This window comes from Takifugu rubripes, chromosome 9 (assembly GCF_901000725.2).
Source record: "Takifugu rubripes chromosome 9, fTakRub1.2, whole genome shotgun sequence".
NCBI classification, from domain to species: Eukaryota; Metazoa; Chordata; class Actinopteri; order Tetraodontiformes; family Tetraodontidae; genus Takifugu; species Takifugu rubripes.
Window position 1 is genome coordinate 6,416,544 of NC_042293.1, and position 14,930 is coordinate 6,431,473.

Here is a 14,930-nt window from a genome sequence, read left to right on the forward strand (position 1 = left end):
TGCATGGTTATAGGAGCCACTTACAAATTTGTAAAATAAAAAGCAAATATAAAGAGCCTTTTTAGGTAGTCGTGTTACATCGTCTCAGTAAATACTGGAGTTTATATGGAGGCTCTGTACACTTCTGAAAGATGAACTTAATAATTTCTCATACTATTCAGCTAATGGTGATGCTAATCCTCTTCAATCAAACGGCTCCTAAAATGAATTATTTTTAATGGAATGTTCTCGTGCTTCCATAAATGTAACTGAGCAGCTAAGTTCGTACCATCATCAGACACAGGTCAGTCAAACATGAGGTAATTTTACTTTAATGTATCAAGTATTGCTCGACAATTCTGCGGGTCTTGGCTAGTTTCTTAGCTATCTGTCAACTAAAGGGTTTAGAGGCCCTCAAAACCTGTTTGGGAAGCTGTGAGAATTCAGTCAGAGGAGAAAATTCCCAGCTTTGAGGGCAGGATGTTCTGAGGAGAAGGTGAACACGCGAGCACACAGGTGCCAGGAACAACTGTGGGTCGAGGCATGACGTGATTCTCAAGATAAAGGAAATCTCTCAGAGAACAACAGGAAGTGACCCTTGGGTGGAAAAATTAATTTTTTCCTTTCCTGTTTTCTCAGAAGATGAACAACAAACAACTTTACATCTGACCTCACAAGAGCATCATTGGTGTTCAAACACACAAAGCTAGCATCGCTATCACAGCTCCTCCGCTGCCTTCCCATCGGCTACAGGCTCCTCTTTGTCTTTCCTTCGTCTACTAAAGAAGCCGAGCTGATAACAAAGAGTTGTTAACATTCGTCAGTGATTTCCCCCAAACTGCACACTTATGGTGTGTAAGCATGAGTGTGTGAGTGAGTGAATATGTGTACCTTCCAAAGGGCCAGGACCAATAGAGCCAATAGTAGAAGGCCTCCCAGTATGCTTCCCAGTATAATCCAGACTGGGTTGATATAATCCTCTTCCTTCCTTATCTCCAGGATTATCTACCAGCACACAAACATCCCATCATTTCATTCTAAACAAAGATCTCTGATTTTTCTCACCATCTATCTTTTGATCAGTATCAGTGTGGATCTCAGGTCTGACAGCAGGGGGCAGCAGGGCTCAGTTATGGCACTTTTCACATGTGACCAAACAGGTTTATCACTTATCGTCACTGCTGCTTTTTTGTCATTTCAGAGTTTGATTTTTGTGTTTGAAATGTACCTTCACTGGTGGTAACACAAGGTACCCTCCAGATACAAAGCAAACTTGGTTAGGTCTTATGATTCAATGGTTCTTCGACGTTCCCTTAGCTTCAGTCTTACCTCTCTGACAGGAACATCTTCCTGAAGGAACATTGGACTAAATGGTTCCATCCAGATGGAAGCTGTGGTTAATATCTCCAAAGACCTAAAGCTCACCTGAAATCACACGACTGATGTCAGATCAACAAACAAGGAAACCTCATCTTTTATCCTCGGTTCAGGTCTACTCAGTACATCTTCAGCAATGAGAATCATGGGAAGTGCTCACTTACAGCAAGCAGAGCAGGAAGTTGAAGTCGTCCTGTGAGTGTCACCTTCAGCTCTTTGGAGGCTGGCAGCTCCAGCCGACACTCAGCCGCCACGCTGGCACTGTTGCTGCTGTTCTGCAGACCGAAGACAGAGGAGACATTAACAACGTCTGTTAGATGTTATCCTGAGTTTACTGAGACACTAGGTTTACCAGCTGGGACAGGTGAGACAGGTCCTCTGCTGAAATCCTGTTGGCTGCTGTGTGTTGAGGGAGCTGACAGTGAGAACCAGAGACCTGCTGAGGGAGGAGGAACCTAGTCTATGATCCTGTTTTTGTTCTTTTCTTAAAAAAAACAAAAAAAAAACATTTCCTCTACCTGTTCGACTCTGAAGTCCATCATCTTCATGAGATGGTTCCCTCCTCTTGTCACTGCCCAGATCTCAGCCCTGAAGACAATGCCACGCACTGGAAAGGTGCCCAAGTTCTGGATCTACGTCCAAATCAATTTGAAAATCAAGTTGCTACTTTTGTTAGCTGATGGAGGAACATTTAAGAATAAAGGAACCCACATGATAAGTCAGGTTAAAGTCGTGAGAAAGGCTGTCGGGTTCGTCCCGAGAAAAGAAGAAGGCGGTGGAACCTGCTGCTTGGATTTGAAAACGAGGAGTGTTGGGGTCCCTGGAAGGAGAGGAAACAAGGAGGGTGAAGAGTCTGGAGCTGATTCGTCGTATTACAACGATGATAAGCCCCATGATGATAAGCCCCCGCCCCCCCAGGTTTAAGTTAAGGTTCCTTCTGTGAAACATCTTCTGCTCACCTGGTGAAGAGGAGATCAAGCTGGTACCTCAGAGGGAGGAAGATGATGTTGTTGTTGTCATCAAGGTTTTTATCCTCACCCTCACTGACAAATACACAAACATCCAAAGTTCAATGTTCTAAACCCTCAAAGAAATAAAAGATTTATGGTGTTTGGAACTCTGACAGGCTTCTTGTCTCACTGATTGATTAATCAAACCCCCACAGTCACAGACGCTTTCACCTGCTGGTTGTCATGGTGACTTGCATGTGGTCCAGGAGCTCCACTCGGCTGAGCTCAAACTCTAGACGGAAAGACACCTGAAAGAAAGACAGAATGTGGCAGAGACCACAGGAAGTAAAACTAAACAATGATTTAAAGACTCAAACTATCACCCAAAACCACAGCAACAACTTTCAGGAACAGTTGTTTGAGGTTCTGGGCAGACCTGAAGGTGAGGCTTAATCCTTTACTGCAAGCTGCCAGTAGGGGGGCGACGTAGCTATTTGTGCTTTACTTTTGCAGAACTGGCCCCTTTTTCTAATTATAGAAAAATCAGATTTGCTGATGTTGGTGTTGGTTAGTCAACAGGGATGTCTCAGTGTTTGTGGGTAGTGTTTCTGGGTGATTGCAGATCTTTGATGACCTTCAGGCCGACAGAAGCTCACAGTTCCCCCCATCGGCTCTGTCTTGTTCCATCCAGCCTCGTTAGGAAGACGCCAGCAATGATCTGGTCCAATAAACTGGACTTCATTCAGACAGGCATGTGGGAGTCAAGCCCCCGGGAAGTGATGGTGAGGGGGCGGAGCTGCCATAATGTTTACAGGACGGTCATTACAGTAATGAAGGATTTTAGTTGATGGGCTATTCCCACTCTGTTTACGAAGTGTCGTTAGCGTCTCACAGCTGCTTTGCCACCACTTCCAGTAAATCGGCTCTGCTCTCGCTAAACCGTGGAAACATTCATACAAACATCAGGAGCTTCAGTTACTGAAACATTATACTGAAACTGAACTTGTTATGTGCTAGCTACGCCTAATTATTCAGCAGATTCATCCACGTTTTTCAGTTATTTCCTGTTTCAGAGGAACTCTCATTGCCTGGGTGGACGCAGCACCAACCTGTGATGATGTCTTCATAAAGGGAACGCTGATGTTGCAGCTCAGCTCATTACCTGGGCTGTTCTCAGAGGAACACTCCATTGGAATATCTGATTGGTCCTGTGGAAATGTTGGAGGAGCCTGTTGAGTCATGTAATGGAGGTGTCGGACCTGATCTTATTGGTTTTGCTTTGATGAATGGACTTTTGTGATTTTTCAAGATGATTCCTGACCTTGACTGTTAGACTGGAGAAAAGCAGGTTGGAGGAGGTGGAGATGTGAACTGTGGTTCCATAAGCGTTCTCGCCCTGATTCTCCAGCTGGGCAAACACCACCACGTTCCTACGCCCCGTCTCTACGACACGAGCGCTGACCTCTGACTCCCCCTGGTGGCTGCAGAGTGACCAGATGGTTCTGGAGCTGCAGAACTTCCTGTGGGCAAGAACATGCCTCAGTAAGCTGGTGACCACAGTCAGTGTTTGTGGGGGAGATGCCATGGACGCACCCAACATCCACCAGGTCGGTGTGACTGTGGAGGACAAGGTCAGGGACGCAAGTGTCTTCCTGCTCACAGCCATTCCAGAAGGGAAGCTACGGCAAACAAAAATATCATTTCATGTCTGACAAAACTCTAGGACAGCAGATCATCTTCATGCGTTAGTATGCTAGTTTTATTAGCAATAAACACAAGGTTAGTCCATGTCCCCACAGGTAGTAATCAGGCTACGGCAGCAGGTTATGATGATTAGTTTGATCCCACCTCAGCCTTCAAGATGCTCGACTGATCCGGGTCCAACACAGGGCCCTCATCTGGGTTCTGCAGCCCCGTTTCAAGGACAACCGAGATGGGACGTCCATAATCACTCGTCTCCTGAACAACATCAACAAAGTTTCATTAATGTTTATCACACACACACACACACACACACACACACTCTGACCTGAACAGAGAAACTGTGGCGCCGGCAGCTTTGACTTCCTGTCTGCAGAAACAGAATCCTGGGCTGCTGTCGATCTGATTCATCCAGGACGGCTCGTGGAGGAAAACGGCGTTCATCAAACACCAGACTGTACCAGATGGCTATGAAGGAGAGGGAGAGTAGGAGGAGGAGTGGGAAGTGGAGGAGGAAGAGGAGGGGGAGGAGGAAGGGGGAGTAAGGGCAGGAGGAGGAGGGGAGCAAGGGCAGGAGGAGGGGAGGAAGCAGAGGAGGGGAGGAAGATGAGAGGGAGGAGAAAGAAGGGAGCAAGGGCAGGAGGAGGGGGAGAGCAGGGGGAGGAGGGGAGAAACGACACAAACATCCTTATAACGTCACCATTTCATGACACGTGTCTTAACGTCTGTGTTTAATTCAGTCCAGATGTTCAGAAGGTCTGAGGTGATGAACGGCTGAATGGACCACAACTGGCTACTGGGCAGGTAAAGTTGAGCTTGGCATGTTGGTTTAGAACGAACTGGTTTAGAAGAAAACTCACCAACTTCCACCTTTGGCTTTGCTTTGGTTCTTGTCCTGGAGTGCAGACTCAAACAGATCGTGACAGACATGCAGGTGACCTCCTTCCCTCCTCGCTGACAGTCTTTGTTGAAGATGTTGACCTTCTCTGGTTCAAATATCAGGCTGGACTGGATCTGCACCACACCACGAGACCTAAAGGTTCGGAAGTATGAAAGCAGAAATAGTGAGTCGTTCACCATTTCGTCTTCATCCCTTATTAGCATGTTGGCATGGGTTCTAACCAGATGATGACAGCGGCCCCCAATGCTCCCACTGCAAGGTCAACAAGCCCATCTCCGTTGACATCTAAAACACCATGAAGACTTTGGCCGAAATACTTCAGACTTGCAGAAGAACCAGCAGCAGACAGTCGCTAGAGAGGAAAGTGGAGGGGAAAATGAGCTTTGGGGGCTTTTTTTCCTCAGAAGTTTTAGTGCTGCACCTGTTACCTGTCTGAACTGCCACTGGATGGTTCTGTCCTGCCCATAAAACAAATAGACCGCCCCCTGGTGGTCATCCTCCAGTGGTGCTCCTACCACCAACTCTCGGAACCCGTCTCCATTCATGTCCTGTATTTGAGCCAAGGATGAACCCAGCCGAGAGTTCTGGAAGCAGTTAGTCACCTCCAGCACCCCCTGGAGATCAAACGATGTCTAGACAGAAAGGAAAGATGCTTTGGATATCAACAAACATAGTTATCCAATACATTTTTTGATGCTTGTACCCAAGGGCAACCAGGAGACTACAGAGACTTTAGTTTACTGGTCGTCGCACTATGGGAGGAAACTGGCAGGACACCCACACAAGCACATGCTAACAACACGCTAACAACATCGTCAACATGCTAACATCCGTGGACAAACATATCAGAAACATGTACCTCTGGTGTCAGGCCGTAGACGTAAACCTTCCCTCTCTCCCAGCCCTGGTTGTAGTACATCGGTGCTGCCACCAGGAGAACATCGGTTTGTCCGTCACCATCTACATCCATTGACAACAACTCGCTGCCAAAATACGAACCAATCTGGACAAGAAGAAGGTGTAAAAAAGTTTCTAATCAGCTACAAAAAAAATCTCTAAGTAATCTCTTTTCTGGGCTAGTTGGACCAGTGAGTTAGCATTACAATAGCTAATAATGCATTTTTGCGTGAAGCTGTAATAGAGATATGGGACCTGCTCCCCTAGAAGAGCCTGCAGGACCGTCAGGTTCCCAGAGTTCTTCAGGGTGAACACAATGACCTTCCCGGTGTGGTTGAACCTCGGTGCTCCAGCAGTGTAGAGCTGAGAGCCGTCAGACGAGATGAGCGAACCAACGGAATAACCTAGAAGCACAAGTGATTCAATTAATGTTTTGGTATAAGGAGCTTTGAATTTTGATCGAGTAATATTACCCAGGTAGGCTCCATGGTTCTTCAGCTCCTCCGGAAACTCATCTTTGTAGGAAAATTTTGGTGGAACAACTTTTCCATGTTTGGTGTCCTTCAGTACGGCACCATTCCAGTCATAAGCTCCCACGGCTCCGAGAAGAATGCCATCCTGAGGGTACATTAATGGATCTCACGCTAACATTTTGTAGAAGAAGAACCAGAGATGTGCTAGAACAGGTGAACAGAAGTTGTAGAACCAGCCAACTAAGCTAGTAGACTGTCAAGGCCATGAAGAGCTACACAAACTTAACAAAGCCTCGTCATAAACGTGAATGTATTGTTCATTTTATCAGTTTTGTAAAGAACTAAAGAGCAACAGACTTTAACTGGTCTGGATCTGCTGCTGAAACCCCAGTAGATCCGTCAACAGGATCGAAGCTGTTCCCAGATCCAGTCAGAACCTGCTCATTTACAGCTGAATGTCAAAGTTCCGTTCTTACAGTCCAGCAAGAATTTTTTTCTTTAGGATGACTTAATTGTCTGGTTTCCACATCTGTCCGACTTTGACCTGGTCCCAGTTTTTACCCTTTAAATCCTGAACCTGGAGCAAGATCTACCTGACACATCTGTCTGTGAATGTGTGGAGAATGAATGAATGAATGAATGGATGGATGGATGGATGGATGGATGGATGGATGGATGGATGGATGGAGAGAGAGAGAGAGTGTGTGTGTGTGTGTGTGTGTGTGTGTGTGTGTGTGTGTGTAGATCTTGATGTGGCAGCTTTACGTTCAGGATTACCATCTGTTCCGTGTTACACACAAACTTTCCACCCCCTTCTTTTCTCTCTCCGACTCTGGAATTCAGAGGATTTTCCACTGGAGGGAAATCAGGAATATTCCTGAAGGTTTAGTGAAACCTGTGAGGACCAGATGAGACCCACCAATGGCACCAGATGCTGCTGACCCGTTCTGAACTTGCTGCCCGTTTCAAACGAATCTCAGGATAAACAGGAAGCTTTTCATCTGTGGAAGTTCCTGAAGAAACAAGCCCCGCCCCCTCTGAGCCTGTCCAGGAGTGTTGAAACTTTCTACTTACTTTGACTAAATGTGAGGAGAATCCAGCCTGAGCCATCTGGAGACCAAACCCTTGACCCAGAGTGCTGGTACCTATAAACCATCATCATCATCATCATCATCATCAACATCAACATCATTGTCATCGTCATCATCATCATTAGACCTTCCAGAGAGAAAATCCTTTCTCCAAGTGCGTCCACAATATCTTTCAGTGCCGACTCGTCCGTCACATTGAAGAAGTGTTTCTCATCTGGGTCGCTGGCGATGAACTTGATTTCCTTCAGGAAGGCTTCAGGGTTGATTCCTCGGCGATTGTAGTAACCTAGAACCTAGAATTATGGGAAACAAATGTATTTAGCACGCATGCTACCAGTTGAGCGTAAATTTGATCAGTGTGAATTACTCATGCACGTGGGCCGACTGTGGACAGAGAGGGTCAGACTCACAGCGATAGCATACATGGTGATATTGTCCCTCTCGCTGTCAGCGACAGCCTGCAGCAGCTGCGGACTGTCATGTGATTCTCCATCTGTGATCACGATCATCACCTTCTGAGCTCCAGGTCGGCCTCCTCGCCTGAACGCCTCCGACCTGCACACCAAAGACGTCTGGGTGAGTGTGACCAGGGTTATCAACTGGCTAAAGATCTGTCAAGTACCTCGCCACATTGATACCCAACGCCGTTCTCGTCTCCTCACCACCACGCTGGCTGATGCTCTTGGCCGCGTCCACCACCTCCTCCACTGTCTGGTACTCGCCCAGGCTGAACTCGTGGACCACCGAGGAGCCGTACTGGACCACCCCCACCTTCAGGAAACAGAATCCTGAGCAGGGGAACACGCTCCTATTCCCACCTTTAACCTCAGTAACTACCGACTCATGTGGCAAATCCATGCTAACAGTCTAATGACCACACTAACATTTATACAACCTCCCACCCTCCTGTACCTGCCCACAGCCACCTCTACGAACACTTTTCAGCCTCTAGAATCACTTCAGCTGTTTTCTATCAAATTTTGCCACTTCATTTCATCACCATATACTACAGTAGTAAGTATAATTAGATTAGAGAAGGTCAGATGGTCAACTGTTGTAACTGGAAGGTGACCTTTGATGTCATCAGCACTTTGAGGTGAACAAACACTTCCAGAGGTGGAGAGCATGGTGAAACATCTATCTTCTCCCTGGACAGGACAGTTTCTAAGTGACTCCTGCAGGAATGTTGAAGAACTGACCTGCGTCTGACCTGGGCCGATGTAGAACTTGCGCAGGATGTTGATCAGGAATCCCTGGACCTCGTGCCAGGGATAGATAGAGTTAGAACCATCCAGAACAATCACTATGTCCATGAAGGTCTCACATCCTGCAAGACATGGAGGATGGTTGGATGGTTGGATAGAAGGATGGAGGGACAGACAGACAGACAGACAGACAGACAGACAGACAGACAGACAGACAGACAGACAGACAGACAGACAGACAGACAGACAGACAGACAGACGGTTACTCTGCAGGGCTGGGGCAATGGTGTGGGTCGGTCTGAAGGTCCAGCTGACTCTGGAACAGATTCCTGTGCTGTACAGGGAGCTGCCACATTCATGAGACCAGAGAGGACCACAGGTCTGAGGACATGTTTACATCATGGGACAAACATTCCAGTCAGTCAGAAAGCTGGTAACAAACTGGAGCTCAGCTCAGTTAACTGGAGTGTTTTGTGTCATGTGACCCACCACGAAGCTGCTGTCTTTGGGGTTTGAGGTCAGCGTCATGCCCAGCCTCATCTCGTCTTTTCTCTCAGACACATTGTCCAGAGGAAGTTTTGCTGAAAGGAAGAAGAGAGACAGGTGACTTTCACACAGTCACACGACCTTGGTCAAAAGCTCCGCCTCCCCCTTCTGAAAGTCAAAATAAGGTTTGCTCCAGACGTTATTCACATCGCATTAGCTAATGTCAGCTGTGCCCAGTGTGAACGTGTGTGGTGGCCATGTTGCTCACCCAGGTGCAGGCGGCTGCAGCCAGCAGACTTTCTGTTGTCCAGAGGACACCTGAACACATCGCCTGTCTGTTTTTGCCCAGTGGATTCTAAGGGAGCTCCAACCAGCAGCCTGGAGGACATCAAAACCAGCTAAGCAACTACGAATCAGAGTAAAGTAAATATCAAGGAGTCACTGTTCTAGAGTCAGAATATTGTCAATGCAGAGAGGGAGCTGATGAAAATATTAGCAAAGATGTCCAAAAAACAATAAAGTGCAGGAAAAATCTGGAACATTTCGTTCATGTATGAGATGATTCCTCCTGGCAGAATCTGGATTTTTCCTTCGTCTGCTGGGAGGAAATTATTAACAGCAGCATTTGGTTGCAATCAAAACACTAAAATCTGGGAGCAGCTGCCATAAATTACAACTGGATCATTTCTAACAGATGACCTTCAATGTGAGAGAGACGCAAACGTGCTGATTTCTCTTATTTATGTCCATTTCATGCTACTTTATACATCTGAACCTTATTGTCTGTTTATCCCACATCTGACTCCACAAACAATCCCAATCGGCACTTCCTTTCATCGATTTCAAAGGAGCATTTCCTGTCTTTGGAGGTGTCACATGACGTCCAAGATGACTTTCTGCATCTCAGAGAACTTCCTGCACTTTGGAGACATTTAATTTTTATTTTTGATGTTTTCATCCAGATTTTGGCCTCTCCACTCCTTTGTTCCAGCGGTTGCATGTTGCCTGTTGCTGTGGGCAATCAGTAGGTCAGCAGGTTGGTATCCAGGGCCTGGACGGCGGTTCTGGGAACAGGTCTGAGTCACATTCCGGAGGAGATGCCATAGTAGCACACTAACCGTTAATCTGTTTATGTGGCTTCTGTCCACATCAAACGGGGTACGGGAGCCAACAAACCACATCCTGCCGCTGTCTATGACATCATCACTCATCAGCAGGAAACCTTCCAGAGTGGGACCAGTTGCCCAAAACCAGAGCAGAACCTGGAGCTTCAACCATGGAAGCTGCTGCAGGAGTCTGAACATGGATGTACCGTTACAACAGTCGGTAAACCGCCAGCAGGCTGTGAGTCAATTTTGATGTTTGTGACCCTGGAAAAGTTCCATTATTGAGATGCATGTGACCGTAGCCATGGCAACAGTAAGAAGACAGACAGAGACAATCACAGTTCATTTTGGTTTAACCTTTCTCACCTTTTGACCTGAGATAATTCCACACATACAGATTATGGCCACAGTTATTATGGGCTGTTGGTTGCTATAGTCATAGCAACTATTAGCACCAGGCTAACATACAGTCTATAGATGTTCTCTGTCCCACTCACTATACACACAAACACACATGCACCGGCACACGCAGACAGACACACACACACACAGACGGATTGCGAAGACTAAAGGTTCCGTAAACACATACTGTTGGAGAATTGACCTTGTGGGTCAATACAGGTCAATAAGTGTGACCTCAACAGCATCTTTAAACAAACACACGCAGACCTACATGCAAGAACACACAGACACACACATCCCTTATCTATAAAAATTTGTGTTTTTCCAATAAACTTACAAATACTCCATAAACACCAATAAAGAAAAGTTTTAATCTGTCTGATTTTATTCAGTTTCTTTGGCCAGCAATTATTTCTGCCAATTTAAGGGTGGTGAAACAGGCTGGACAAGGTTCTGAGCAGAAACGACAGACCAGATTAGCTTTTAATAATCTTTGTGTCTGTGAAGAGTCTGTAAACCCAACAAACACACACTGATTTTAAGGAAAATGAGTACAGTGGGGGTCAAAGGTCAGAGGTCTTGCATTTTATGGGAACAGACAATCTTCCTTAGAACAGCAAAGATGAGGAGGAGCAAGAGAAGCTGATGGTTATTCCACCATAGAGACTGTCTGGATCCCAACAGCTAGCATATAAAGTTCACCTGGCAGTACAGAAGTAACGATGTCAGACCCCCTCCTCTTTAAAAACACTCCAGATTGGAGCAATGGGCTTCCCAGAGGGAGCCTGGGGAATAACAAACCACAACACATAGTTTCCAGAGCTGCTGCTCTGCCCCAGGACAGTGGACCAGCCCGTCCTCACACAAATACTTTCCACTTATTTACCTGCTACTTCAAAGCAGCAGCAATGTTGTAATCCTGGAGGACTGTTAGGTATCCATCAAGGCCTGGAAGAGCCCAGAATGTTGCAGGATCTCACCTAGAACCGCAGACAGACCAGAGAAGAATTCCCCAGACATTCCACAGGTTCTCCGAAGTCCCACAATAACAAACTTTATCAGACCAAAGCTAGATTAATGAGATTAAGCAGGAGATGGGTCCAGCTGAGTCCAGCAACTCCCGTTCCTCTGTCTTGTTGGCTTTTTGATTTCTGGACTTTTATTCTCACATATCAGAATCATTCTGAGGACAATCTCAGGAACTCAGAGAGAGATTATCTCAGGTTTCCAGATGTAACCAGAATAGTTCAAAGTTCAGGGGAAAAAAACAGACCAGTGAGAGACTGGTTTGTCCCTGTGATGGCAGCCTAATGAAGTAGGACACTCACCACTGGCGTCCTCCGGCCTCGTGCTGCTGAACTGTGGAACCAAACTGGGTCTCTTTAGAACCAGAGAAGATTTTGAAGTTCTTGCTGTCGAAGTTGAAGCAGAGTTGAAGATCTGAAACACAGAGGAACAGGCTGAAACCAGTGTGTGACCTGCACAGGTCGACCTTGATATGACAGATATTTCTTTCCAGGAAAGGAAATGAACAGAAGATAAAGCCATCATTAAAAGCTGAGCTGTCACTGTTTCTGCTCAAACGCCACACAGAGGAGTTGCCGCTGAACACATGTTATAGTGGCTGGAAGGGAGTCAACCTGCCCTGATGCATTCTGGGAGTTCTGACTGTGCAGAACTTCAGACACACATTGACCTCAGAGTGTCTGAACACGGCAACACAGCTAATATCTGAGTTAGGATGCCCATATCATTAATGATAAATAGTCCTAAATACAGGAAACCTTTAACCCCCCCATTAAGGATTTATTAAGCAGGTGAGCCGACAGATGTGTGATGCCTGAAGTCTGAGTGGAGATCATTAAAGATGATGGAAACAGCAGCGGGAGACAGAGGATTCTGGAAAATAAAGGAGAAAAAGGGTGATTTCATCCTTTCAGCAGACATCCAACAGGAGGAACTCAATCTGGAACATCCCAACGGCCAGAAAAGGCCAGTTCTGAAGTAGATCTACCACAGTCAGAGAGCTCTTAATGCCTTCCTTCTGTTGCAGCTCCCATCTCATACATGTGAAGTTCTGCAGAACCTCAATTCAAACCTTTGTGTTAAAATCTGGTGGATTTACCATCAAATTAACTGTAATTATAACTGCTGACGTTCTTCTACAAGGGAGATGATGAAGCTCTTAAGCTTCAGCCTTGGTTGACTGATGGTGAATTGAAGCATTGGAGATGTTGGCTGTTGCTATGACTGCCTGAGCTGACCAGTGTGGTTGTTCCGTGTGTGTGTGTGTGGCTGTTAGCGGCTGTGTGGTTGTGAGTTAGCTGGAGTAGCGACAACTGAAGGGTTTTTATAAAATGAGACGGGAGCCAGGCTGGATTCAGCTCAGTGACAGAGACTTGGCTGATCTGAGGACATTTTCTCCTCTCACTCTTTTTTACAAGGTAAAAGGAGCTTTGCGACTGTTGCTTTTTGTTGATTCATTTTTCCAGATGTCCTCGATTCTGTCTAAACTGGAACCAGATCAATAGCTGCAGCTACTGCTAATCTTCAAGAGATCTGATCTGTGTCACTTCCTGCCGAGGACCACGGCAGCCATGCTGACCTCTCTGGGTGACAGCACAGGTCAGAGGTCATCTTGTCCACCACATCAGTTGTATTTTCTTAACCAATTAGTTGTGATGGGCTCCCTCTGGCCATTACCAGTGAACCTGTTTTAACAGCTGTTTCTTACAACCAGTAAAAGAAACCGGTGATAAATCAGTGATGCAGACGAGCCAGTTGATCTCAGAGCTGCTGTTTGATGCTCTGTGATGTGACTGGAATCATCAGGTTGTTCTGTTGCTGCTTTCACATTGATGCTGTGAGCAGAAGTTTGGGCTGAACGTGGCTCCTCACATAACCTGACACATTTGATGACTCTGCTCAACTGGCCATTATCAGGATATTTGAACAGTTCAGTCAATACTCTGCAGTTATATAAAAGACAACAGTCTTATCCAACTGGAACTGAGGAGCTTCAGACAAAATAAAAGCATCAGGCCCAACTGCAGTTCTGCTCCACTGCTTTCTCTGCCATTTTATTGGCAGTTTACTGGGATTCTGGAGCTGTTTCCAGTAATCAAGCCCACCTGTGTCAGACTTCAAGGGAAGCCTCGTGGATGACGGCTCTGATTGGTTGGATGTTTTATTTTGAAGGAGGCCAAATCAAAAACTGACAAACAACAACTGCAGCAGCAGCAGGAAAAACTACAGCAGCAAGAACAACAACAACAGGAAAAACAACATCAACAACAACAGCAGGAAAAACAACAGGAGCAACAACAACAGGAGCAACAACAGCAGGAGCAACAACACCCACAACAGCAACAACAACAACAGCAACAACAATTCCAACAACAACAACGGCAGCAGCACAAACAACGTTCCACGGCTGAATGTAAAGATTGTCCTCAAAGATGATCCCAGCAGAGCTCAGAATGTCACCAAATTACACAGAAATATTATTTAAGTCCACGTCGGACAACTTTCAGTGGATGGAAACAAAGTTGAATCAGACCAGGTGAGCGCGTTTTAAAGGGCTCAAATTGAAATTACTCATGTATCGTTTCTCTGCCTGTAATCATCCAGATTGGTCATCAGGAGGAAAACAAACCTGTAAAAGTGAGTTTTGGTTCATCAGGACATGATTTTCTTTGTCTGCTGACAACAAGAACGAGCAGCCAAGAGAGTTTGTGAGCTGCAGCTATGCTTGTAGTTCCTCATTCCTGAACAGATGATGTGCAAGAGTTGTCCTCTTCATCACCATTCCCAGGATGAAGAGCTCTGATAGAGAAACACGTGCACAGCTGCAGATGCAACCTGCAAACCTGCAGCAGCAACAGCAGGTCGGCAAATGTTTACTCTAAAGTAAATCTGAACACTTTATTCTCAAATATTTCAGCTTTAAATAAGGTTAAACTTCTGAAAGTCACCGTTCAGTCCATGTCTCTCGGAACCCATGTTTTAGATTCTGTAACCGATGAGTTTCCATGGCAACGGTTTAAAAAAGAGACATCACCTGTTCTGTGCTCACCTGGGAAGGAACTGCAGATCCAGAGAAGAAGAAACAAAGGATGATGTTGAGGATGATAATCCATGAGTGTGATGAGTGCGTGGACAACAGACCAGCAGAGTGAATGTGTGTGTGTGTTTCTGTGTGTGTGTTTCTGTGTGTGTGATGATTTTAAAATGTGTGTCCCCAATAAAATAGAGTCAGTGAGAGGAGGAGCACACTGAACACACCTCCTCCATCACATGCACGCACACACACATGCACGCACATTGACATGACATTTTTTAAAGACTTGTTAACGGCCTCTT

At 46.0% G+C, this 14,930-nt stretch overlaps 1 protein-coding gene across 6 annotated transcripts; it reads right to left on the reverse strand.

Annotated features, from left to right (window-relative positions):
- Window positions 1-74: 74 nt before the first annotated feature.
- Window positions 75-14,803, reverse strand: itga11b (integrin, alpha 11b). 6 transcript variants are annotated; one of them, XM_029841771.1, is made up of 30 exons: window positions 14,644-14,803; window positions 11,897-12,008; window positions 9,329-9,438; window positions 9,064-9,155; window positions 8,841-8,955; window positions 8,569-8,696; window positions 7,992-8,140; window positions 7,780-7,924; window positions 7,497-7,662; window positions 7,353-7,423; window positions 6,279-6,423; window positions 6,061-6,209; window positions 5,768-5,911; window positions 5,337-5,540; window positions 5,130-5,260; window positions 4,868-5,040; window positions 4,330-4,475; window positions 4,155-4,265; window positions 3,900-3,985; window positions 3,628-3,826; window positions 3,416-3,535; window positions 2,538-2,614; window positions 2,316-2,399; window positions 2,068-2,176; window positions 1,875-1,988; window positions 1,709-1,795; window positions 1,521-1,631; window positions 1,309-1,404; window positions 871-984; window positions 75-772 (listed from the first exon to the last, which is right to left on the reverse strand). In XM_029841771.1, exons 1-30 carry the CDS (start codon window positions 14,705-14,707, stop codon window positions 698-700), a joined length of 3,627 nt encoding a protein of 1,208 aa, XP_029697631.1. In that variant the 5' UTR covers window positions 14,708-14,803; the 3' UTR covers window positions 75-697. The 6 variants fall into 6 exon arrangements, with proteins under 6 accessions (XP_029697631.1, XP_029697633.1, XP_029697630.1 ...); XM_029841773.1 differs by having other exon boundaries at window positions 3,416-3,514; window positions 4,336-4,475; window positions 14,629-14,803; XM_029841770.1 differs by having other exon boundaries at window positions 4,336-4,475; window positions 14,629-14,803.
- Between the last annotated feature and the right edge of the window lie 127 nt (window positions 14,804-14,930).

Bases quoted from the DNA above. Each gene is read 5' to 3' on its own strand.
- itga11b (XM_029841768.1), bottom strand. From the start codon at position 14,707: ATGGATTATCATCCTCAACATCATCCTTTGTTTCTTCTTCTCTGGATC. The intron at 5,041-5,129 runs GTTAGAACCCAT...CCGAACCTTTAG, and splicing joins GGGGCCGCTGTCATCATCTG to GTCTCGTGGTGTGGTGCAGA. The intron at 2,400-2,537 runs GTGAAAGCGTCT...TGTATTTGTCAG, and splicing joins GTCACCATGACAACCAGCAG to TGAGGGTGAGGATAAAAACC.